General features: G+C 33.4%; 2 protein-coding genes across 7 annotated transcripts; one reads left to right on the top strand and one right to left on the bottom strand.

The window, feature by feature from the left end:
- Positions 1-794: 794 nt before the first annotated feature.
- On the top strand, positions 795-6,954 carry LOC115956247 (uncharacterized protein At2g29880-like). The gene is made up of 5 exons (XM_031074680.1): positions 795-1,106; positions 1,515-2,098; positions 2,685-2,790; positions 5,989-6,005; positions 6,840-6,954. Exons 1-5 carry the CDS (start codon positions 795-797, stop codon positions 6,952-6,954), a joined length of 1,134 nt encoding a protein of 377 aa, XP_030930540.1.
- A 3,616-nt stretch (positions 6,955-10,570) lies between these two features.
- Positions 10,571-17,376, bottom strand: LOC115954883 (EH domain-containing protein 1-like). 6 transcript variants are annotated; one of them, XR_004083965.1, is made up of 9 exons: positions 17,005-17,374; positions 16,793-16,872; positions 15,387-15,455; positions 15,229-15,286; positions 14,996-15,051; positions 14,867-14,909; positions 14,727-14,793; positions 13,582-13,955; positions 11,078-11,157 (listed from the first exon to the last, which is right to left on the bottom strand). XR_004083965.1 is itself a non-coding variant. In XM_031072859.1 (8 exons), the coding sequence occupies exons 1-8, from the start codon at positions 17,087-17,089 to the stop codon at positions 10,786-10,788; spliced, it is 822 nt and encodes a 273-aa protein (XP_030928719.1). In that variant the 5' UTR covers positions 17,090-17,376; the 3' UTR covers positions 10,571-10,785. The 6 variants fall into 6 exon arrangements, 5 of the variants coding, with proteins under 5 accessions (XP_030928719.1, XP_030928720.1, XP_030928721.1 ...); XM_031072859.1 differs by lacking the exon at positions 13,582-13,955 and having other exon boundaries at positions 10,571-11,157; positions 14,727-14,785; positions 17,005-17,376; XM_031072860.1 differs by lacking the exon at positions 13,582-13,955 and having other exon boundaries at positions 10,991-11,157; positions 17,005-17,373.
- Between the last annotated feature and the right edge of the window lie 8,340 nt (positions 17,377-25,716).

Genomic DNA, 25,716 nt, shown 5'->3' with positions numbered 1-25,716 from the left:
TCCGCGGAACGGGTGTCTCGGCGCCTTAGAGAGTTAGCCCACGAAGCTATCCAACAAGAGGACCCTGTTCAAGAGCAGCCGCAGCCTGAGAATCCGCCCGCCGAGCCCCAACAACCAGTGATTGAAGCGGCTGCCTTGTCGGTTGAAGTTATCCAACCCAGCGGAAGGATGGTGTCAAGGAAGGTCAAATAATCAAAAACTCAATCTGACCATGGGCTAAATAAATGAGTGTGCCCTTGGCATAGATGTGTGTCACTCCCAAGTCCAAACTAATTAAATTCCATCTAAACAGTATCATGTTAGAATTAAAAACACAAATCTGAGCTTTTAAAACTACTGGAATTAGTGAAGTAACCTCAATATATAAATTTAAATCGAAATAGAGTTTCTTATCATTAAACAAGCATCTTTCTTATCATATAACCTAGAGGGCAGTAGTATAGTTACATTAATAAGAATCAAGATTTATTGGATAGAGATTTTGAGCAAATGTACAAGAAAACTATATACGAAACAGATTTTTTTTGGAGTTGAAATTATATTCTTCAGTTTGTGAAAAATATATAAGGTCAAGATAAAGATATGCTCCTATGCCTTCATAAATATACAATGCCACTACAAGTTGAGCTAAAACTGATATGTATAGAATGTGTATCTTTGTATTTTTCCTTTATATGGGGTGAATTTTCTCTTATATGCTTGCTGCTTGGGTCTAGTAGTAAGTTAAAGATTTTAAATCCATATCATAGAAGACCATTTTACGAGTCTATGTAAGTATACCAACATGTATTTAGATGGATGATGCCGAGGATAAGAAGTGGCCTGAAGCAGTTGAGAGACATTTTATTGATATCTTGTTAGAAGAGGATGTTAAAGGGAATATGCCCCAAGGCCAGTTCAAGTCTGGAACTTGGACAACAGTTGTCAATGAGTTTAACAAGCGTGCGTCTAAAAGTTACACCAAGGCACAACTTACACAAAAATATCAACGACTGAAACAGAGACACCACACATTCTCCCAGCTCATCATACGTACAGGAATGGGATGGGACCCCATTTCAAATACGGTGACGGCCAGTGACGATGCTTGGGCTGCTGCATTTGCGGTAAGTCCTTAAATCTGACTTAAATATCAAAAATATCAAAAATATTAGGTTTATTGGCTTATGAGTGTATTAATAATAGTGGCTTTAAATAGTTGTTTTGTAGCATTTTCCCATGATGATACTTTTAGGAATGGAATAAAATCTGACTTATATAGTAACTTTTCTGTGGGTTTAATGGGGTTTAATGTGACTTATAAATTCTGACTTATATCTTTGACTTATATTATTTTATTTATATTATTCATCTGTGAAATTACTCAATGTCTACAATTTCCTAAAAAACCTTTTTGGCTTTCTGAAATTTGGAATAAAGAGTGCTGTTATACGGTTATTATAAATTAGCCATCTACTTTGTATTGGGTTTTATATCAATAAAACATCTAACCCAATATATATGGTTGTTAATAGGTCAATCATAGATTCAAGGAGTTCAAGAGAAAGGGGATGAGACACTATGAGCTGTTGGGCACTCTTTTCAATTCAAACACAGCCGCGGGTTTCCTCCAAATGTCATCTGCCCAACCAGCTCCCATTAGTGATGAAGAGAGAGAACTTGATGTAGCCTTTCTATCTGAGGGGGTACATGTCAATGTCAGCATCGATGGTTTGGATGACGTGGAGGAGCTGCCCACACCGAGTGAAGCCCAAAGCCGGAGGCAAGCTGAAAAGCGGCCAGCTGAACTGTCTCATTCAAGTGGAAAAAGGAAGAAAGGGCACTCCCTTGAATCCATGACTGAGGCAATATGGGGTTTTACTGACATGAGGAACCGTCGGGGGAAAAAGTCCATCGACATTGGAGACTCTGCTGTAGGGGCTGCCAATGAGTCAGTTACAGCAGTTGTAACTCTTCTGAACCAGCACACCGATGTCTATCATGTCACGTATTGCAAGGTCGTGCAGGAGCTTCATAACGCCAAGAGTAGAGCCGCTTTTTTTGCCATGACGGTTGATAGAAGAAGGGCCAGGATTGAGTTTATTGGGGGTGGATTGCAGTAGTGGTGGTTGTGGTTGACAGTCTAGGAAGTTAACTGATGATGTGCGCCGTGTAGACAGCCTAGGAAGTTAACTGATGATGTGCGCCGTGTAGACAGCCTAGGAAGTTAATTAGTACTCTTAGTTTGGTTTAATGTGAATACGCAAAGTTTGTATTATGTTAATACTATGAACAATGTTTGCATTATGCCTTCCTTTATTATGTTAACCTCCTTGGGACATGTATGGTATTTATGTAAGAAATATGTTTTGTGGTTGTTGTGTCTTCTATGAATTTCTAACTTTGGTGATATATATATATATATATATATATATATTTAAAAAGTAAGTTGCTGCATTCCATTTTGTAAATTTCTTTTTTGTGTCACATATCTGCTTCAGACGTTGTCAGCTATTTTAAGAATGTAGTATTTTATTGAGCATACAAGTGACATTGGCTGGAATGAGCATTTGGCTTATCCTTTCTCTTTTGTTAGTTATTTGTAGTTTTGGTGGAATTAGTTTGAAAGCAGCACATGAATTGTCTGCAAATTTTGTATACAACTTTGGCTAATAAAAGGATTGTAATTTCTATGAAATCTGCAGGTATGAGAGAGCCACGTCTGTTATAATTGATCCAGGTCTATATAGCTTGCATAAATCAGGTGCATTTTGGGTCTCAGAGCAAAGGAGTGTACCATCTGCATATACGGTATTTACAGGTGAGGATTTTTGTTTATTGCCTCTCATTACTAAATCTTCATGCCTCCACAACCAGCTTTAGCTTTCAGGTATTCCTTTTTATAAATCTTTGTTTCATTCTTTGTTAATTATGATTTGATTTTGCTGGAAGTATCAGTTTCTTCGTTGAAAAATTTTAGATTAAGTCTCCCTTTTTCTGCTTTATGTAAGCTTTATTAATTTTGTTTCTTGCTGCTGGTTTTTTGTTTGTGTTGCAAAAATATCAACTTCTTAATTAGAGGTTAGAGTGTGTTCTTTCTCTTCTTCACTAATAATAGTGGAACTACTATGGAAGTGGGGTTGGGTTTGGATCCTTCCAGCCTCTCCTTATTGATCTTATAAAACCAAGAAAAGATAGATGCATTTGCTTGCATTCACTTCTATTATTTTGTGAACATTGTAACAAGTTAAAAAATTAAGCTAACATTGTCTCTGGGTGTGTATTTGAGCTTTGACCTGCTTTTGTAGGCTTTGAAATGATTTATTTTCTAGTAATTAGAAGGGTGTACTGAAGTTTGCTTTCAGACCACTGTTCACAGATGTTCACTAATTTCTTATTCTTTTCCTTTCTTCTGCTTTGCATGCATTTTTGGGTGAATAAAGTATATCAACCTGACTGTCATACGTTCTAGGAATCTGTTTTGTTAATGAGTTTGCTGTCAGGATTGGGATACTCACTACTGTACTTATATATATTCTCATTTTTTTAGGTACAATTTGTTCAGCCTTTGACAAATAATCCGGAGAACAGTCAAGTGCCCAAAAGCCAATTGTTGCCTCTAAGAAGAAAAAAAGTAAATAAACTTTCAGCACTTTACATTACTTGAATGAAATTACTACATTTATATCTTGAAGTCAAAAGTTTAACATTGGGCAACCTCTCAAGATTTAAAGAATGGATATATTATCATAGATTCACCTTCTCTTCTTTGATTGCCTGAATTGAGTATTATTAACAAGTATGTGCGTAGGTGATGCTTGAATGTAAACATGCATGAATATAATCATGATTGTATCAGTTTATATGTGTGTATAACACACGCTTATGATAGGAAATAAGTTAATATTGATGCCAAGAATATGGGAAACAGGTCAAAATAAGTTGATATTGAATTATTGATGCCAATAATAAGCTAGTGTTATAATTTTTTTTGTATTATAAAAGATATTGCAAAATGCAGACTTTGTTTTTATTTTTATTAATCTGTGGTTAGAAATTTACTTAATCTACCCCACTGGCCTGGCTAGTGGCTACCACTCGGGTCGAGCCCCATCATACCAAAACCTTATGGCTTGAGAGTACACCATCCCACCTAGCTAACAGGAGGATGTGTTTTATTTTTAATTTTTTTACCTTATACTGTAGAACAACTTTTTTTTTTTTTTTTTAAGAATTGATTTTGCTCAATTTTGCTTTTTTAACTTGTCCTCATACTAAAATTTTGGCTCCAACACTATTAGCAACATTTTGAAGGTTGACTCTTCAATAGTGACCATTTGCATTTTTAACAGTTCGGAATCATTTTGTTCTCTATTCTTTCGTGTCTTATATGAATGAAAAGTATAATGCTAGTGCATTGGCAGTTCCAAGATTATTTTTTCGGGGATTAATAAGAAACAAAAATTATACAAAATTTAAAATAAAAGAGAACTTGAATATATTGACATCAAAAAAAATATTTAGTAAAAAAAAAAAGACATCACCAAAAAAAAAAAAAACATAAAGTTTTACAATTGCTTTCTATGATGTTTTATATACAGAAATTGTTAAATGATTTCTTTATTATCAATCCTCCAAGCTATATATTTTTCAATTTATACAGTTAAGCAATCATTCATCTATTGAGCTCCCATTAATTCATTAGACTTATTAATTTTTTTCCCAAATTTTAAATCAAATTGGTTTGTAATTTCCTTTTTCTTTTTTTTTTTTTGTTTAAAAATGCTAGGATATTGTTAATAGAATCATATTCAAACTTATTTTATTTGGGTTTAAAAAAAATCCATTAGTTGAGTTTAAAAAAGAAATCCATGATGAAGGTGTTCAAAATTTTATTTAAGGGACGTCAAAATATATATATATATATATATATATATATTTATATATATTGGCCAGCAGGAGGTTCATTTGAACCCCTGAGCTCCAAGTGGAGCCGTCCATGTGCTAGGTGGGGAAGACTACAATAATGTAAGGCGAAGGATTATTTGGTGTGATGTGTGACTATCCGAGCAAGTGAAATGAAAATAAATAATTTATTTTAAAAAAAAAAAAACTGTAACTACGTGGAAGATTACTGGCTGCAAAAAATTTGACACGGATATTAATTAAAAGTGAAAAGAATTTATTGAAAAACAAAAAACAAAAACAGCGAGAGAGAGAGAGAGAGGACATGCATGAACTCTCCTAAAAGCGACAGAAAGAGCTATTATTGCATGCTTTGCATCGGTCTGGCTGCTACTTATAAAAAACATGGAAATGGACACTAGTGGTTACTGTTTGTAACTTTGTATGGAATATTTTCCGGTTTGTTTTGGTTAGATGGGAGAAAAATGTTATGTTAACAATATTTTTATAACCTTTTTATAATAAATATATCTTCTATGATAAATATATATTAAATAGTAAATTGTTATTAATAAATAAAAAATAATTAAAATGTTATGAACTTAACACTTCTTTAAATTAATTTAATGATTAAATTTTATCATTTTTCAAATGCTTGAGTTTAGGGACAATTGATTAGTGATAAATTAAATTATTAAATTTAGGGACAATTGATTAGTGATAAATTAAATTATTAAATTAAGTTTTGGTGACAGTCAATAATAATGTATCAATTTAAGAATATAAATTAAATAAGAGTGTAGTCGTAGAATTAAAAAATAAATAAAATTTTATCAAAAATTAAAATAAAATAAAAAATGAAATGTCCCGCCTTACTCTCAAAATCTAGTCTCGTTTGTACTTGACTTAAAAATAAAGATTTTAAAATGATAGCCATAGTTCTTATCCCTCCCCAAGATACATGGCCTATTAAATGCTACCCAATGCCAAACACATAAATCATCATATACACATTCCTTCTTTTGCGTCATTTTGTTATTAAACAATGTTAAGGATAAAAAAAAATTATTACAAAAAATCATTACATTTTATGCTTTTTAATAGGTTAAGGAGGAAGTCAGGTGAACTCATACTTAATCTTGTCTATAGTAACTTGTCAATTGTATCCATAGAGTATTCCATGTATAGTAGTCAATTACTGCGGAGGCTCCTTCAACTAATTAAGCCATAACAAACTAATGGAATCCATTTACTTTTTTGAAAAGGTAATACTATTTTGTTCATATGTTGTATTTGAGTATAAGCCAATAATAATAATAATAATAATAATAATAATAATATCATTTTGAAGAAAATATATTAAATGAAATCATTTTAAATTTTCGAAATTTTTAAAAAAAAACTAAACCAAAGATAATATGTAAAATTATCAATGTCATAATAATCTCTTACAAATATTTCTTTGCTATTCCTTAAATTAGGTCTTCTTGTGTTTGACAAACCATATTTGTCTTGAAGTCGTAAAGGTTTAATATTGTTTGGATTATATGGTGAGATGAATTTATCAAACACTTGCCTCCAAGGTTGGCCACATATCCACTTGATGGACTTACATATTTTTGCCATTAGAAAGGGGTTAACTCACAATTTTTATTTTATTAAAATATTAACATCATTAAAAGAAAAGGAAAAAAAAAAAATCATAGTGTACTCTACGAAGTAAAGCAATTTGGGAAAATGTTTAGTAAGTCCAGAATGTAGAATTAGCGAAGGCGCCTACATTTTTTTAGGCTGCAAGGTTCATGTGATTGTAGGATCTATCATAAAAAAATCCCTTGAGAAGCAGGTTTCTATACATTGAGCAATATAGATATATATACATAAAGCGATATATATATATATATATATATGTACTTCTTTATAGTGGCTGATGTGAACTTAATGGCTGCCCACAGGTGTGATTCAGTTATGGCCGACACCGATTCAGATCGTGATTCAGGCATGGCTGAGTCCGATTCAGATGAGTACGATAGTGAGGTGGAGCTCGAGATTGCCACAGCCTACGTTTAGCTGTGTATAGAGTACGTGCAAAAGTACTACATGAAGCGACCTAGGTGCACTAGTATCCTGAGTGGGAGGTCATATGTGATTGAAGTACTAGAAGGAAATCCCCAAGTGTGTTATGACATATTCCGCATGGACAAGACCATTTTTAGACACTTGTGTAATGAGTTGAAGCGGCTGCACCTATTAGAGGACACTAGTTGGGTTTCAGTTGAGGAGTCCGTTGGGACAGTGCTATATATCGTCGGACACAACGCTGACTACCGGGTAACTGCCAACCGCTTCCAACATTCTCTCGAGACCATTCAAAGGCGGTTCCGGCGTACCTTGCGTGCTATCCATGCTTTGAGATGTATCATCATCCGGCCCGACGTTGATGCAGCTGAGCTCCCTCAATCACTTCGAGGGAATGAGAAATATTATCCATGGGTTGAGGTATGCTTTGATTTTTCCTTTTTTAGTTCTTAGCTAAATTATCCTTGTGATGAAATTCAATTGTGAAAGATCTATAATAGAGAATAGAAAGAAAACAATATGAAGTATGAAAGAGTTCTTAAGTATTTCTAGTTTTTTTAATTTGAGGTTGATTGACAAATATTAAATAAAGTAGACAAGTTAACATATCAAAGTTGATGTAGACAACCTTGAGTACGCAAACCATTGAAAAAATTCCAATGTCAAATGCAAGTACTACGTCCAACCGTGACTATTGGTTATATGAATTGTTAAAAATGTTCCAATATCTCTAGCTACGTACCTAGGTAGTTGGACAGAACTCTTCAGCCTGTAATAATTGGATACATACATTTTTGTACTAGCAAACTTCACTTTGGTGAACTTCATATTGTTCACACTATATTGCACATAAGTTTAATTTATTAATTACAGCTACCTATTTTTTTAACAGAAATGTGTGGGGGCTATCGATGGGAAGCATATAAGTGCTTCTGCCCCATCCGGTAGGACTACCGCATTTAGAGATAGATGGAGTGATATCACCCAAAACATGATGTGTGCATGCAACTTTGACATGCGGTTTACATATGTGCATTCGGGATGGGAAGGGAGTGCAAATGATTCACGAGTCATGCAGGATGCACTTGGACACATGGTTGTCAAAATCCCGATCTGGATCCTACGATCCTACGATTTTACGATCTCACCTACCCAAAACGATCTAAATCTTTCAAGGGTCTTTACGATCATTCAAGATCAGTAGGATCGTATGATTTTGACGATCCCAAACAACCTTGGTTTCTTGTAACCTTCTTTAACTTGATAAAAGGCTCAGTTGGACCCAAATTAAAAATAAAATCCGAATAGACCAAGTTTTTCCACTCTAATGTATAGAGAGTGTCAGTTAGACTCAAATAAAAAATATTCTAATAGAGTATCACATTTTGAAGTTTTTGGCCTTTAAATAATGCTTACAAATGACTGTAGTGATGTATGGTAATTATATCAATAAATGTATAATTTATGTGATTATTTAACATACCAATGTGTATTTTTTGTTTTTTTCTCAAATAATGTAGGATCTTACGATCTACGATCCGATCCTACGATCCACGATCCTACCTACCTTCCACGATCCTACGTAGGATCCCGATTTTGACAACCTTGCTTGGACATGCCGAGTATGAGTTCCCTTGGCCGCCTAGAGGTAAAAAAAAAAAAAAAATTTCTGCATTTGATTTTTGATTTGATCATTGTTGCATCTGACTTCGCATTTCCAAAGTATTTTGTAGCATAGTACAGATGTGAAAAACTATTCAAAATGGGATTATGGAGTAGTAGGATGAAATTCTTGTCTATGATAATTCTCAAAATGGGTGTGAATCTTTGTGGGTTGTGTGGTTTTGTCATATTTTTTTAAATCTCATGTCACATATTTTATTCATGAATGTCTTTTCATAGGTTTGGTTAAATTTAGATATTTACGTTAGTGCACTTAGAAATCCAAACTGAGGTCAATGAGTTTGTAACTACTTCATATTTTGTCCTTTGTGTAAAAAAAAAGAATACCTTGTATACACTGCACTTGATTGGTAGCTAGGTAATTTTATTATATCTAAACTAATTCACTCAATACATGAATTGTGTGATTCACATTTAGCACTCTATATCATGGATAAAAGGCCGTGTAAAAGTTTGTAATGTCACTCAGAAAATTTGCTTTCATGGAGTAGTAAGTTATAGTCAATCACTGCATGGTCACTCATTATTTAAGCTGACATCAAAAAACTTTAGTGCATGGTTCGTATACATACATGTATAGATACACTTCCGTAGTAAGGAACTAGCAAGAATAGTTGTGTTGGGTAACATTAATTGGCAATGGTTATCACTCGTATTGCAGGATCGTACTACCTCGTTGACTCGGGGTACGCAATAGGCAGTGCATTCCTCCCCTCACACAAGTCCACACGCTACCATGCCCAAGAGTTTCGGGGTGCGAACCGGCAGCCTAGTACCCCATAAGAGTTGTTCAATTATAGGCATTCCTCATTACGGATGGTGATTGAACGGTGCTTTGGCGTCTTGAAGGCGAGGTTCCCTGTTTTGACTGGAATGCACTCCTTCTCTATCTCTAGACAACGGCTGATTGTGACTGCTTGCTGTGCATTGCACAACTTTATTCGCATGTATAATCGGGCAGATGAACTGTTCCATGTGTGGGAAGGATCATTTGTGCGTAACAGAGATGCAAACCTAGCAGGAGCTGCACGCGTAGGCAGTGGGGGCACTGAAGAAGCTTTTAATTCTCGGGCACAACGAGCAATGTCGGAGTATCGTGATGTGATAACTGCTGCTATGTGGGCAGATTACATTGTTCAATGATTGAGCTTTTTGGGAATAGATTGTAAATGTGGATGACATGGAACTTTGTATAAGTCTAGATGAACATTACTGTATTTTGTTTTTTTATAGGTTTGTATAACTTTGTAGTGAGCCTCTTTATTTTGGACTGCAGGGGCTCTTACTGTTGTTTATGGTGAACTTAAAATGCTTGCCCCTTTTTTTGTCTTGGTGTCTTGTTTTTATTGGTATTTTTATATGTATAATTATTTTATTAAAAATTTTAGAATATGTTGATTTAAAAACTACACTATGATTCATAGAATCATGCCATCAACCTTTAGATTATAAGAGTAGTCAATTTTTCGCTTATTAAGAAAGTGTGGTCAATTGTAAAAAATATTTAATACTTGTTTTTTTTATATAACTTTAACAGTTTACATGAGATATGAATTTTTCGATATGTTGATAAATAACATCCAATTAATACATAGTTTGGCTTGCAAGTTCAGAACAAAAAAAAAAAAATGTGATCTAATAATAACATTTCAAAATATTCATCTAATAAAAAAATGTGGCGAGATGTATCACATAAAGTTTTTATTAAGGCTCCATTCAATTCACATAATTGAGTAACAATGTTGGATTTTATACAAGTGTGTTTAACTTATAGTTGAACATTAATTGTATATGCAAGTGATGAATATATTTAAAAACAGTCTCATATACCAAATCTTGTTCGTTCGTACTCAAGAAATTCTATCAAAAGGATACTGTTAACAACATTTGGTGGCATATTTGAATAAGCCGTAAAAATAAAAAATAAAATAAAAAAGATACGTACTATTATCATCCAACAAGGATAAGGTACATATTGTAAGAGTCAGCCCGATACATATTGTATACACTAGCAAAATGGATGACTCAAGATTGTCTAAACATATTACACATCACATCAAGTTCAGAATGAGTTAGTAGTACATAATAAGATAATATAGTTACATAGTAGGAATGAACACATCATCATAACAGTTTGGTTTACACCATCGTCATAGTAAGCAGTAGTGCAAGCACGGTGCAAAACAAACACCAAGCAATGAACCTAATCTTCGCCATTTTCTTTGGCTGATCTAAGGGGTGGACCTTGTCATGTATGACCCTCAATTCCTCTCGCAAGACACATAGCTCTTCTTGTAGTTGTTGGAAATCCTCCGCATATGACAATGGCGTCTTCAAGGGAATACACCATTGAAAAAACCGACATGCGTCCTTTGGGCAACATTGGAAAAGCCTGTACCGGTTCTCATTTCGCATATCCGAAATCTTTACACTTGCTTTCAAGCCACAAAAACAATTGCAATTTCGGAACCGAAGGCCATCGTCAATATCGTCATGCATTGTGTCTGACATCTGCAAGAAGAAGCCACAAACCTACTCACTTTTTACACACTACAAAACGTAATCAACACTATTAAACAACCATATTTGATGGTACGTACGTAATATACATACATATGTATATGTGGACCAAAATTATTACTTTAAATGTCTTATGTAATATTGTACACTTTTTTTTATTCTATATATATATATATATATATATAGTATGCGTTTATTAAGTTTAACAATACAACCTTCTAAAAAAAAAAAATAGTTTAACAATACAAAGTAAACCAATAACTGTCTATGTACGTATTTGCATTTCATTTAATATACAAAACAAAGTCTTTGCAGCAGCAAGATCTAATGAGAGACATTTAGCAAATGTGCATATCAATCATAAATAAATAGTTTCTGTAGATAGACTGTTACAATGCACCACCAAGTTGAAACATGATTTTATTCATAGAAATTTCCAAACAGTCTGAATTCAGTAATAACATCATCATTTAAAACACAAGAAAAGCAGGACAAGAACGTTCTGTCATAGTTCAGTTATATGTACTGTAATAAAATATTAGACAATTCATTTCGGAGTAGCAGTTAACACAGATAAACAAGAAAGTATTGAAAGGAAAGAAACTCTTTGAACCTTGCTACAAGAAGCCACAACCTAAAAATTTCTGTTTACAACGAAATGAACCAACCCAAAAATCTACAATTACAATTGAGTAGGCCTCATAACTATGTGCAATACCAGCACATGATTACGGAAGGAAACAATCATAAATCATGAGCAACATCTTATCATCAGTGATGATCTGTTGTCTTTATTTGATAAGTTACCCACGCAGTTGGTGAACCTCAACCTTCACCTTGACCTTACAACATAGGAGATGCCACATGAGCTAGATCACATTGCATCATTAAAAATATTCATATCAGAGATTCAGAAGTCAATATAAAGCCCCAAGATACTTTTAATTCTTCAACATTATCCAACCAAAAATGACCATCACCCTAAAACTGTTGACATGAGCAGTCTAGTAGCTCACTTGTGTGACTGCACTAAATTTAGAAGAGGGTGCTACATGCTATATGCATGTTCTGCTCATTATTTATTCCTTCTTCCAGTTAATTTACAACTTGAATTTATCCACACACACATATATAATAAGAATAAAGTAAACCTCAGTAAATAATGGGCTCGTGAATACGGTGGCATCATTTGAATTTTTTTTTTAATAGGTAATTAAAAATTTTTTGATATTGAAAATACAAATAAAAGAGTTACTTAAGTATACAGGGAGTATACAACTGACGACCATACGTATTCAACTACCTTTTCACCCATCAAGACATACATATCATTAAGGATAATTTTTAGTAATTCAAAGAGTCACCCCTGCAGCTATTCATAAACAGCTAGAACTATAATTTGTGGCAATACTAACTAAATTTAAAACAAAAATTTCCAAGATTGAAGAGCACAATATAAGCTATTTTTTTAAGAAAATCACTGTTCACAGAACCCAAACAGAGAAAACCGACAGTACTCAAATCTACAAATCAGCCTCAGAGAGACATCATATCAAGTTCAACGTGTATACTATATTAAGTGAAAAACAAAAAACAGTAGATTTTGTGCATTATTCATTTATTCTATATGCAGGTATTAGCCAAACATTGAGAGTACCAATTACCAACAATAAAAAGCTACAATCTTCATACATTATAATGAGGAAATCAACATTAGCAATAAATAAAAATAGGTAGTTTTGTTCTGCTCCCTATAATTGAGGAACACATTACATCCATCATATCCAAATTGAATTCAACAAAATTCAGTCAAACCTGTCACAAATTCATGAGTAATTAAACTACACCCAATCAACTAAAACTAACAGTACAAATTCACAAATGAAACTCATAATCAGCTACGGAGAATTTCATATTAGCTTATAAATCACACTCAAAAGACCCTCAAATTTCAAACAGCAAGCAAGTAACATTGGAGTTTGGTTGCTGTGAAGCCCTAGGAAAAACCACAACAAATTATTAATATATAGAGTTCTCAGATTTGTTAGAATTTTTTTTTTTTTTTTTTTTTTTGTTTAATCTTCCGACCCTTTCTCGGCAACCAAACAGAGTGTTAAGAAAAATGGAAAATCGACTGGGTTGTAAATCAAAAATTGTTTCAACAGCAAAAGATTTTAAGAAAACCCTTCTACATTTCGAGAACGTATGGCGTGTATATTTGGATTGTAAATCAACTATTCTCTCAACAACAAACAAAGAACTGGAAAAATGGGTTTTCCCGATTGGTGAGGAAAAACAAGGAAAAAAAACAAAAAAAAAAAAACACAAACAAGTGGAGACATCTGAGTGAAGAAGGAAATGTTCACTCTTTACACAAAAACCCATTGACAAGCAAGGTGAAAGTGAGATTCGAACCTGGATCTTCAAGTGATGGGTCGCCGGCGACAAAAGCTCGATCTCGGGCTCGATCTTCGAATGTTGACGGCGGAGATGAGATACGACAACCGTGAAGCCTAGCCGTGGATCTTCTTTGGCGTCAATGGAGATAAGGACGGCGTGGGTTTGGCTTTTTGGTGGAGATGAGGTCGGCGTGGGTTTGGCTTTTTGGTGGATCTTCTTTGGCGTCAATGGAGATGAGGACCGTGTGGGTTTGGCTTTTTCGTGGAGATAAGATACGACGACCGTGAAGCCTAGCCGTGGATCTTCTTTGGCGTCAATGGAGATGAGGACAGCGTGGGTTTGGCTTTTTGGGTTTCTGCTCTGAGGGAAGACTAAGGGAAGACTGAAGACTGAAGAGAAAGGGATAAAGACAGAACAAAAGGAATAAAGAAGGGATAAAAAATGGATTAAAAAATTATTATTTAATACGTTGTCAGCTTTTTTTAACATTAAAAACACACATACCAAACACATATTTTACATTTTTTGAACACTGAAAAATATTGTTTAAACTATGATACCAAACACATTTTTTTGTTTTATTAACACTAAAAACACGTTGTTCAACAACACTTTTCAAACCACAATTTTCACAACTTTTTAAACAACAATTTTTGAAAACTATTACCAAACGGGCTCTAAACGTAGACAAATCCCTAATTTGTCCTACATCAAATCCCCTCCTCCTCCACCAAACGAGAAGAATGAGATACTAACAGCAGACAAACAATGCATCACAGAGAGAAAGAAGGCTATTTTTATAAACATAAAAGTAATTGATCATTAGTAAGTAGTAACAGTATTACACAATAGTCAATACTAGCTTCATTGGTGCAACAAATCTTAAGTAAAATAACCCAAAATGGCCGACATAACAACAGTGAAATGAAATAAAGTGAGCAAAACTGTCAAAATGAGAAAATGCAACTAAAGAAAAAGTCACTTAAGTTTATATGTGTGTATATATATATATATATATATATATATGACCAAAAAGTGATGCACCAAGTTGTGTTCAGAACAACTCCATTTGGATTCAAGTATATATGTATTTTGAAATAAGAGCACAAGACTAATTCAATAAATGCATCAGATACAAACTTGTAGGCAAGAAAACATACATTTTTTGCTGATTTTGATGAAAACCAATTAGCTGAAGGTGATGGCCCATGCAAACTACCTGCATCACTGCAAATCAGTGCATTTCAAAAAATCCAAAGACACCAAAATGCTTTCTTATCTGTAACAAAAAATGGCTTACCATTTGATTCGAGTTCACTAGTCTTTTCCTTGCGCTTTTTCTTCTGAATGAATGATATTAAGAAACATAAGAACTTGCCTAAAAGGAAATTGATGGGAGACAAAAATTGAGGCAAAATAGCATACTTACTGCTATTAGTGCATCCAAACCCTCCATTACAGGAGGTTTCAAACTGCTCAAGTCAACTGCAATAAATAAAATCATTTCAACTTTTAAGCTAAATGGCAACATTAGACAGATAATTCTATGCAAAATAACTACATGTCACACTTAGTGACAGTTGCTAATTTAAACATGAGGCTTGAGGGCTCAACCAATCTAATCATGCACTATAGAGACAAACCTAAACATAAACAGTTTACCGTCACTATTCAGGAGATCATGTGTTACTGCATGACCAGCTTGTGCCAGAGACACTAGCTACATGTTAAGAAGAAAGAACTGGTCAGGTCCTGGAATGAAAAAAAAAAGAAAAAAGGACTAGACTAGGTTTATGTCATCTAAGCATACTAATTACAACCTGCATAGCAGCGATAAACTCCTTGAAACCAAGGTATCCCTGTCGCTTCGAATCTGTGATTGCCCACACCTGTAAAATAAAAAATAAAAAAATAAATAGTTAAGTAAAAGAGTGAGCTTATTCAACTTAAGGAAACAAAAATGGTAGATGAACTAATGAAGACCAAAAATAACATTGGTAAAAGTAATAAACAAAAAAAAGGCATGTCAATTAAGGAAGTAGCAGAGAGTATGACTCCGGATAGAATAGAATATAGGAAAAAAATATACATGTAGCCCACCCTAACTAATTTGTTGAGGATCCATAGCCAACACCAAAATTTGGGACTTGTTATTGTTGTGTTGTTAAATTTAAAAATGAAGTACAAGAAGCAAAGAAAACTAATCCACATAGTCTTGAACCAGTTAGAATAGATTCAGCCAAAAAAAAAAAAAAAACAGTTAGTATGGTAGTTAATGAGCTCTAATTCAACCAGCACCTCTTCCTTATAAGTGCAAGGTGGAGGGTGAGATTGTGGGTTCATGACCCATCGGGGGAGTGTGTGTGTAACTTACCAATCAAAAAAAGTATGGAAAGAGTTCAAAGAACAAACACAAGCAATCCAACACTAATGACCAGTTTGAATGGAGGGGGAGGGAGAGGAGTAGAGTTGGCTAGAAATTAGAGTAGATTTGGCCAGAAATTAGAGTAAAGTAGGCTAATTTCCAGCCAACTCTACTCCCCTACCTCCCCCTCCACCCAAACTGGCCATAAGGGACTAGTTGTAAGACTACACTATTTCAGAACTGTTTACCATAACTCTGATCTGGCAGATTGTAAGTGGTTGCCTATCACCTACACATGGACCCACTTTTTTTCTTACACCACTCGCACTCTGTCACATCATAGTTGTGGCAAAGAAGTTTTGAGATAACTTGTGGTACTAGATTTTCTAGCCATAAGGTGGTAAATGAGACGTTCAAACCATGTTGAAATTATTCAATGCACCTAGTATACTACACCATCCTCTCACATAAATGTGAGCCGTGGGTCCCGCACATGTTCCTAACTCATATGTGCGGGAGAGGTCATATGCACTGGGTGTACAAAATAATTTCTCCAAACCTTGACATCTAACATATAAGCCAAAGAAAGCTATTACATCAACTAATCTATAGTTTATGAGATTCCAATAAAGCTCGCTCTGCTACAACATATGTCAAACATTTGCTTAGGGTTTTACAAAATCACAGTAACTAAACCACTAATAGCGTTTATAAAGCTATTCGTATAAGAAATTATCAAATAATACTAACTATTGGTACTAGTAAAAAACAAAGCAAAAACAAGAAATGAAAGCACTTGCAAAACCTATTCTTAAAAATATAATCAAAATTAGCGAAGAAAAAAAATTAAGGAAATCAGACCTGCTTGAGATCTTGCCTGGACAGATTCGACATGGCGAAGAACTTGGTGGCATCATTACTAGTAATGCGGCCATCGGTATCTGAACAAAAAATGAAACGCATAGTTTAAACATTTAAAATTAAAAATTTTTCTTTTCGTTTCTTCCATTTTTTTTTTCTTGGGAACCAAACAGAGGAGCGGATATGAAAATTCATGTACGGGTAGTACGTACCTGCATCAGCGTAATTGAACCATTCCTGATAGATCTGCTGGTGCTCTTTGGAACACGTAGTGATTGGAATCGAAGCGATCTCCATGGTAAAGTAGATTCTTTACTTTCTGGATTTTTTCAAATTTTGAAAATGGGAGATATACTTTGTCTACTATAAATGGAAATTTAAGCATGAATTTTTTTTTTTTTTTCAAAAATTAAAAAAATAAGAAAAACACTTTCTCTGATTTCTTAGCTTTTGTTTCGGGATTTTGTGGGGAACAGAGAATTAGAGAGAGGCCTATTTGCCAAAGAATACAGCAAAATGTGAATGCGTGATCGTGACTCGAGACGAGGTGTGTTACACGATAACGTCGTCGTTTTCAATGCACATACGACAGCGTTTACAGAGAGAGAGAGTAAGGGCCTGTTTGGGTAAAGAATTTTCGTCACTCAATTTCCATCACTCAATTTCCATCACTCATCACTCATCACTCATAACTCATCACTCATCACTCATCACTCATCACTCAATTTTTCACATCCGTTTGCCTTCATCACTCAGTTTTCATCACTCACTATTTTTCACACTATTTGGAGGGCCCACACCTGTCACGTACCAGTTTTTTTTTTTTTCACTAGCAGCTTCTTCTTTTTTTTTTTTCCCTCCTGGGTTGGCTGTTCGGTCTGGGGTTTTTTTTTTTTTTTTTTTTTTTTTCACTAAGTTTGGTGAGTCTAGGTACTTAAAAAAAAAAAAAAAAAAAAGCCAACGCCAACCCAGAAAAAAAAAAAAAAAAAAAAAAAAAAAAAAAAAAAAAAAAAAAAAAAAAAAAAAAAAAAAGCCGCCAACGCCAACCCAGAAGAAAAAGAAAAGGAAAAAAAAAAAAAAAAAAAGCCAACGCCAACCCAGAAAAAGAAAAGAAAAAGGAAAAAAAAAAAAAAAAAGTCAAAAGGTGGTCAAAGTTGCGGCTGTGGGTCCCTCATGTGTGTTTATTTACGGAAATGCCATTGAGTTATGAGTTATGGAAACTGAAAACAGCCTTTTGTTGTTTTCAGTTTCCATAACTCATAACTCAAAAATCAGAGAATTGAGTGATGGAAACAGAGTTATGGAAACAGAGTTATCGTTTGGCCAAACAACCTTTTTGCTATGGACCCCACCATTTTTGAGTTATGAGTTATGGAAACTGAGAATTGAGTTATCAAAAAACTCAATCCAAACGGCCCCTAAAGTTTACGGTTAAAAGTTAAAAGTTTTGAACTGTATATATGTTAACGGGCACGCGCCAAAGAGAGAAAAGTATAAGCTGTGATTGCACCTACAGAATGGAAAACCAACGCTCTTCTGGCCGTTTGGTACGGAATATATTTTCCTTCTCTCTCTCAAATTTTTAAAAATTGAAGAAAAAAGTGGAGCTTTAAAAATGAGGATGTTGGACTCAATTCAACTCTAAATTGTAAAAGGATTTGAAAATTTTCAAATGGATTTAGAGTGGATTTGGGTTCACATTTTATAACACACTAGCATTTAGGATAGGTTTGTGCTTGGGAATGGTTTAAAAATCCTTCTATTTCTCTCTTCAAATATTGTTTAATTTAGTGCACAAGTATTTAGGGCTTACTAATAATTAAATTTTGTTAAATAGAACTTTAGATGTTACTTTAGGTTAAATCCCATAAGATCTAAATGCTAAATTTTAATCCAGCTCATGATTTAATAAATGAATGAATTTGGACTGTTGTGAGTCTTTCAAATACATATGGAAAGTATACCACTACACAACTTTGGTGTGATGATCACTTCAGAAATACAAATTTTTGTAGAATCACTAAGGTGGATGGGTGGATAAGTTGGGGTTCAAGTTCAGATAAAGAAATAAAAAAATAAATACATATGGGATAGATTTGGAATAGAATTTTTAAAATTTTAATAGGTTAGTGAAAATATGGTATGTAAAATGTTTAGAGGGTTTGGATTTGCAAAAGCCTTTTTATCTTATGAATAATCTTTAAATGAAAAGTGCTATGTTCACAACAGTGTCGGAGGCAGAATTTTAGTCTAGAGGGGGCAAAATTAAAAGATGATATTAAAAGTAAAATTAATCTAAAAAATATTAACCAACAATAATAACAAAATAAATAAAAAGTTGTAAGCAAATATGAATATATTTCATATTATTAAAATAAATAAACAAAAATAACCAATTCATAGCTACTAAAAAATTTATAAACTGATGGAGTAAGAATGTGATTAGTGTTACTTAAAAAATATAATGAATAAATGTTAGAAATTATTTTTTGTAATTGGTGACATGCTAATTTGTAAGATATAAGTAGTAAAATTTGTAATATCTCTAGCATCCTTCAAGAATAAAATGTTGTAAAAAGTATCATAAATATTAAAAATGGTGTAAATAATGATATAAAATAAAATATAAAAAATAGTGAAATAGGTGCAAGTTGCAGTAGGACAAGACAAAAACAATGGTTTGGTGACTTTCAACAAAGTTGAAGTCCTTTTTTTCAATTTTTTTTCCCCCATGTCAGAATGTAACTACTTTATATTACTATTGCTAAAATTTTTTAGGAGAAGTGTGGGGCGGTGGGGGGGCACCTGCCCCCCCTCGCCCCCCTCTGGCTCCGCCAGTGGTTCACAACAAAACATAGGTTTTTTTATTATTTTATTTTAAAAACAAAACAAACCATAGGTGGTTAGTTATTATTGGTTATAAATTGAACCTATTACTGAAATTACTTTTTTACCTACTAATAACAACTCATAACAATTTGCTACATAAGATTTGTTGTGAAAATATTTTAAAAATGTTAAGAACATAACATTTCTTTTTTATTAATAACACATCATTTGTTTTAATAAGTAATAACACAAAAATTTTACAAATGATGGTATTTAAATGCCCATCATGACAATGATAGGCTCTATATGGAGAGTCCGTGTTTAAGGGTATCTGAACAAAATACAATTTCAAAATTTAAACAAAAAAGTACAATTTTATATTTTAAAAAATTAGGAGCAAATATCATAGGATTGAATTCTCTAAAAAAAAATTAAAATTAAAATCAGCTGTTGCATTGCCATTTTAAAGAAGGAAAAAAAAAAAAAAAAATATATATATATATATATATATACACACAATAAATTGTGACATTGCTAGAGAATTTATGTGGTAATGTGTTTAGGCCTTCTGGGATTGCCCACGAGCCCATGCAGTCTGGGCTTACTACGGTGTTTTTCCCACTGCTGGTTCCCTGCATTTTCAATGGTACATGGTTATGGTGGAACACTTTGAAGAAGATAGTGTTGCTTTTATTGTCATGGCAGCGTGGGCAATTCGGACTAATAGAAACGAAATTCGGCATGGTGGTAAGAAGAAGAGTAGGCTGGAATTAATACATTGGTGTGGTCATTATCTAGATGAATATCATGCAGCACAGGTGGTTCCCACGAAGCCATCTCGGAAGGTTGAAGTCAATTGGTCACCTCCTTCAGCTCCTTTCTATAAAATTAATGTGGATGGGCTACTTTTTCAAACCATAAGAAAGCTAGGGTGGGTTTTATTATCCGAAATGTGGAAGGAAGAGTGATAGCTGCTCTTAGCAAAAAAATAATAATTAAGGCTCCACCTGGGGCTCTTGATAGCAAAAGCTTTTGAAGCGGTATTCATGATTTTATCTTGGAATGTGACTCTCTCATTAATTCCAAGGCTTTGTGTAAATAATCTTCATCTCCTTCTTCTGTTGAACCAATTGTTTATGGTATGTTATCCGCTATGCATGAATTTCGGCGGGTAAAGATCTCCCATGTATGTAGATAAGACAATTGCCCTACTCATTTGTTAGCTAAACATGCTTTCAGTATTGTCAATTTCTTTATTTGGATTGAAGAGAGTTCTTATTTTTTTAGATCAAACTTATCTCCATAATGTACTTGTTGTCTTTCATTCTAAATAAAGAATAAAGTTGGTTTCTTTACCATAAAAAATAAAAAATAAATAAAAAAAAATTATGACATTGGCTCTATACAGGGAGAAGTTATACCCTATTACGAGTATATGTATCTTCTCACTCACAGTAGGTGAGCCCTACTACCCACTTGTTGCAAGAGAGAAGATATATATACTTGAAACAAGGTATATTTTTCCATACATAAGGGTATTAAGAGTACTTGGCCTAACTTGCTAGCCTCATCGACTAAGAAGGAGCAGGCACAATAACTACGTGGACCCCTTTATTTAGAGCATTATTATTGGTGATGCTAAAAAGCCATATTGCTATTTTTAGCACCATCAATTCTAAAAAGTAAGCTACAATGGTGGAGTTAAACTTAAAAATTTTAGCTACTCATCTACGGTGTACAACCATCTATAGTTGTGCATTATAGCAAGAAGCTTAAAGAAAAAAAAAATTATTAAACCTCCCATTAAAATAATGTTTCTTCTTTTTTTTCTTTTTTTTCTTTTCCCGTTACAGACTCTTCGTTTCCCCCAAGCTCTTCAGTTCTCTCTTCCTCCATCCCCGCCTAACTCCAACCATTTTTCTTCCTTAACTCGCCTCCAATACAAGCCCATTGCTGACCCATTTTTGGCGTTTGTGTTTGTGCTTCAGTATGGCTTTCGGTGTGGGTCCGGCTCCCCTCCCGTTCAACTATCTCCCATTCTCTCCCATTTTAAAATAGATGAATGACATGTGGCACATAAATGATCTAAAGGTAGGAGAAAGGACACATCAAACCCCATTTATTTCTCAAGCTATCTTCTCTCTTCTCTTCTCTGCCCCTTCTCTCTTCCCTTTGCAACGTCACCTTTGTTCAAACTACCTTCTCTTACACCAAGCACATTGCAAAGAGCCTAACCTAAGTGAGGAGAAAAGCTTTTAGGAGGATCTCGGTAGCAGAGCGATACTTTGTGTAGTGGCCTGATTGGATAAAAGGTAAGAGTTCAATGACTCTAGGTTCTTCGTCGACGGTTGCAAGATTTCTTTTCTCTGATTTTTAGTGGCCTGATTCGGTGGTGGTAGAATGGGTCTCAACTAGGGTTGGTGGTAATTTGCAATGCTGCTATGCTGTGATTTCGATGTGGGTAATGTCTTTGGGTATTGATGGTGACAGTAAGGTATTACCACTTTGTTTGTTTCAGTATTAATGTTTTCTGGAAAATTGTTCATTTTTCAAAGAGCATTTTCTAGAAAACTGTCTCATTTTCCAGTGTTTGGTAACGACCTTGAAAATGAGTTTGAGAATGTTTTCTGGTGTTTGGTATGCAAATTTTTTTTTTTAAATATTTCTTGTATAATTTAAAACATGTATATTATGTAAACTAACTAATGTAATCATTATAAATAAAAAACCAAGAATGAATTTGGTTTTCATACTAAAATTTTGACAATAGATATAATCAAAATTAATTAGTTGTCAAATTTTCATAATCTTTACCACTCATCTTGCTCATATATATAGACAGTAACGTACGTACACACACATATATCAACCGTTTGTCTCTATATATATAAATTTGACAGGGGAATTCATTTTCAATAAGTATAAATAACAATAACTTTTAATTGTCTACTCTTTTTGTTGGTATACTAATTGTTTACTATGGTCAACCACAAGTCTTCAATATTACTATAAATTATGTATTTACATAATGTACTGTAATATATCATCACTGTATAATATCTGCCAACAAAAAAAGTATTTGCCAACAAATGCAATTCTTCTAAACAATTATCATTCATTATATAACAATATTATTAGTCCACGGTAAAGATTGTCTCATGTAAAAGCAATTTAGAGCAATGTAGGTACTATGTTTAAAATTTTCATCTTTTACTTCATACATTCTTTCGTCTTCTTCTTCTATTATTTTATTTTAATTTTATTTTTTTTCACTTTATGTACGAAAAAGAAATAACTTCTGCTTGGAATCCATCAAACTGAAAATTTTCTTAGAGAAAAAAGAAAATCGAACTTGAAATTCAAAGCAAAGAATTGGGATTTTGGTAGAGAGAAATGAAATAATTTGTTCTCCTTTACAAGTCAGAGCTATTGACCGATTAGTGATGGGAAAAAAAATTTAATTAGAGAATGGGAAAAAAAATTTAATCAGAGAATTGTGTTATAGAGGGGAAGCGAGACATGGAGAAAAGAGAGGCGAGAGACAATTAGAGAGAGAGATCTATGGGAAGAGTAGAGACCAGAGTTAGTGACAGTGAGGGTGTGAGGAGAGAAAAAGTAAAGGGAAGAAAGAAAAAGTGAGAAAACTTACCATGAGAGAGAGAATGCACCAAAAAATTATGTTTCCCATGGCTATAGACGAAAATAATATTTATAGGAGATGCAACGCGTGAGAGAGAGATTGTTTTCCAAAAAAAAAAAAATTTGGAAAACAAACTATAGAAAATAAGCCTTATTTTTATTAGGGTTTTCCGTTGACCAAAGATAGTTTTCCATTGACCAGGTTTTTTTTGTATTACCAAATACTAAAAAAATGTGAAAAACTATCTTTATAGAAAGTTTTCCAACGAAACAAACAGAGCGTACAATTGTTTTGATTATGGGATTACGATGATACTAAAATTTTTCTATGGGTTTTTTAGTGGGTATAATAAGAACACAACGCAAGGAAGATTTTTTTTTTTTTTTTTTTTGGGGTATGGATTTTCTAGTGGGAATAGGTTACTAATTTCGTTACTCATTTCCTAATTTTGATTGTAAAAGTTCACAAAATGAGTTGAATTTATATACAAGTTTCTAGCTGTGATTATTACACAAGTTTCAGTTTTTGAAAGTATTATATTTGCATTCATGTAATATAAAAAAATGATCTTTTTATTGATTCCTTTGAAGAGCTCAGGTAGTTTGAAACAATGATGAATTTGTTAAAAACTCTTTGAATTTTTGTGTTGTGTTTCGTTGCATACCTAGTTCATTGGCAATGTGTTGACACAGAGGTGATGTTGTAGAGGGAAGAGAGAGGGGAAAAGAAGAAAAGATAACTTGAGAAATAAATGGGGTTTGACGTGTCCTTTTTTCTACCTTTAGATCATTTATGTGCCACATGTCATTCATTTATTTTAAAATGGGAGAGAACGGGAGATAATTGAATGGGAGGGGAGCCGGACCCTTCGACGTTTGTGTTTGTATTTCGACGTGGATTTTGGGCTAGGTTTTGGGCTATGTTTGTGTTTCAGGCTGGGTTTGTGTTTCAAGCATGGATTTGTGTTTCGGCCTTTCGGGAGTGGGTTTCGGCCTTTCTCTTGTGTTTCAAGCATGGGTTTTCAGCCTCTTAGTTTGTGTTTTGGGCTGCGTTTTTGCTGGTTGTTGTCGATCTGTGGGTTTTTTCTTGCTTTTCTGATCTAGGTTTTTGCCCGTAGTTTTCCTTGTTTTTTTCTAGTTTTTTTTCTCTTTTATTTTCTTCTTCTTCACTGGTTTTTAATGGGTACTGGTTACAGTGGTGGGGTTGTGGTTGTGCGGTGGTTTCCATGGCTTTGATGGTGCTTGTGGTTGTGTTTTGGCTATTAAATGAAATATTATTTTATTGTGTTAAAAGCTAAAATAAAACCATTGATGTTAAATGTTTTGTGAAGTGAGAAAGTAAAATAGATCAAGTAGCTTTTTGTGGTGTCAAATAACTAAAAAAATAACTCCATCATTGTGGATGCTCTTATGTTGTTGTTAGCACATTCTCAGGTTGATTCAGAATTAGCTATTAGAAACAAACCTTATCAATTTCATTTTTTTAGACAATCACGTTATCAATTTCCAATTTTTTTTTTTTTTTCAGGGAATTGGTAATACCATTGTCATTTTCAAACAAATTTTGTTTCACCATTGGCCATCTCCTAAATTATTTTGCATATGGGGTAAAAAGCCAAAAAGAATAATAATATTTTACATAAATCCTCCTTACAACGGTCATTTCACTTGGAAAGCGAGAGTAGAAACTGGAATATAAAAAAACGTTAACTACTTTTTTAGCCTTCATTGGTGAATGTAAGAGCAATAGAGTATTTGCATAAGCTTATCTAAAATAACATAAAGCCCAAAATTATGAATCGATTATGCCCAACATAAAATTAATAAAAATGAATCCTAAAAATTACCCACATTAGATTATGAACTGGTTATGCAAAGTGAGATTTTGCTATAATGCTTATGCAAATATACAAGTCACTTTAGCTCGTGCAAAATAATTTTTTATTATTTCTTTTTGTTTCTCGAGGGTGAATAAAGAATGTGGATGATGGTTATTGTGTACGAAGAAAGATAATTGATTAAAAAATCAAGAAAAATTGATATTTTAATGAAATAGATAATAGAATAGATAATCAAATGTGGTTGTTTTGAAAAATGGTTAGCTAAAATAGAAATAGTAAAATTTTATTATAAAACAAACAGTAGTTTTTGCATAAATTGGTGTGAATGCTCTTGATGTTGATCTCTAGGGGAGTTAAATTTATTTTATTTTGAAAAGTAATGAGGTCTATGAACAATTCAAAACAAAGAAGAATGTCAATATAAATTTTGTAAATCTCAGGATAGTTTAGTGTAATTTTCCCATTTCACAATAGAAAAATAAAGGAATAAAGAAAAAAAGAAAAACTTTAATAAAGTATAATAAACCATAATTACATGAATATATTAGATTTAGAGAAAAATTCCGAAAGGAGAAGGAAAAATACAATGAAAAAAAAAATTATTTTAAACAAATA

This window comes from Quercus lobata, chromosome 8 (genome assembly GCF_001633185.2).
Source record: "Quercus lobata isolate SW786 chromosome 8, ValleyOak3.0 Primary Assembly, whole genome shotgun sequence".
Classification (NCBI taxonomy): Eukaryota; Viridiplantae; Streptophyta; class Magnoliopsida; order Fagales; family Fagaceae; genus Quercus; species Quercus lobata.
This window is presented reverse-complemented; position numbering and strand designations above follow the sequence as displayed.

What these genes read in the sequence shown, in the direction of transcription:
- LOC115954883 (XM_031072859.1), bottom strand. Translation starts at nt 17,089, where the DNA reads ATGGAGATCGCTTCGATTCCAATCACTACGTGTTCCAAAGAGCACCAG. An exon ending in GTTCAATTACGCTGATGCAG is followed by an intron (nt 16,873 to 17,004) that starts GTACGTACTACC and finishes TTTTTTGTTCAG; the next exon opens with ATACCGATGGCCGCATTACT. An exon ending in AGTTTATCGCTGCTATGCAG is followed by an intron (nt 15,287 to 15,386) that starts GTTGTAATTAGT and finishes CTTAACATGTAG; the next exon opens with CTAGTGTCTCTGGCACAAGC.
- LOC115956247 (XM_031074680.1), top strand. Translation starts at nt 795, where the DNA reads ATGGATGATGCCGAGGATAAGAAGTGGCCTGAAGCAGTTGAGAGACAT. An exon ending in CTTGGGCTGCTGCATTTGCG is followed by an intron (nt 1,107 to 1,514) that starts GTAAGTCCTTAA and finishes GGTTGTTAATAG; the next exon opens with GTCAATCATAGATTCAAGGA. An exon ending in TTTATTGGGGGTGGATTGCA is followed by an intron (nt 2,099 to 2,684) that starts GTAGTGGTGGTT and finishes TGAAATCTGCAG; the next exon opens with GTATGAGAGAGCCACGTCTG.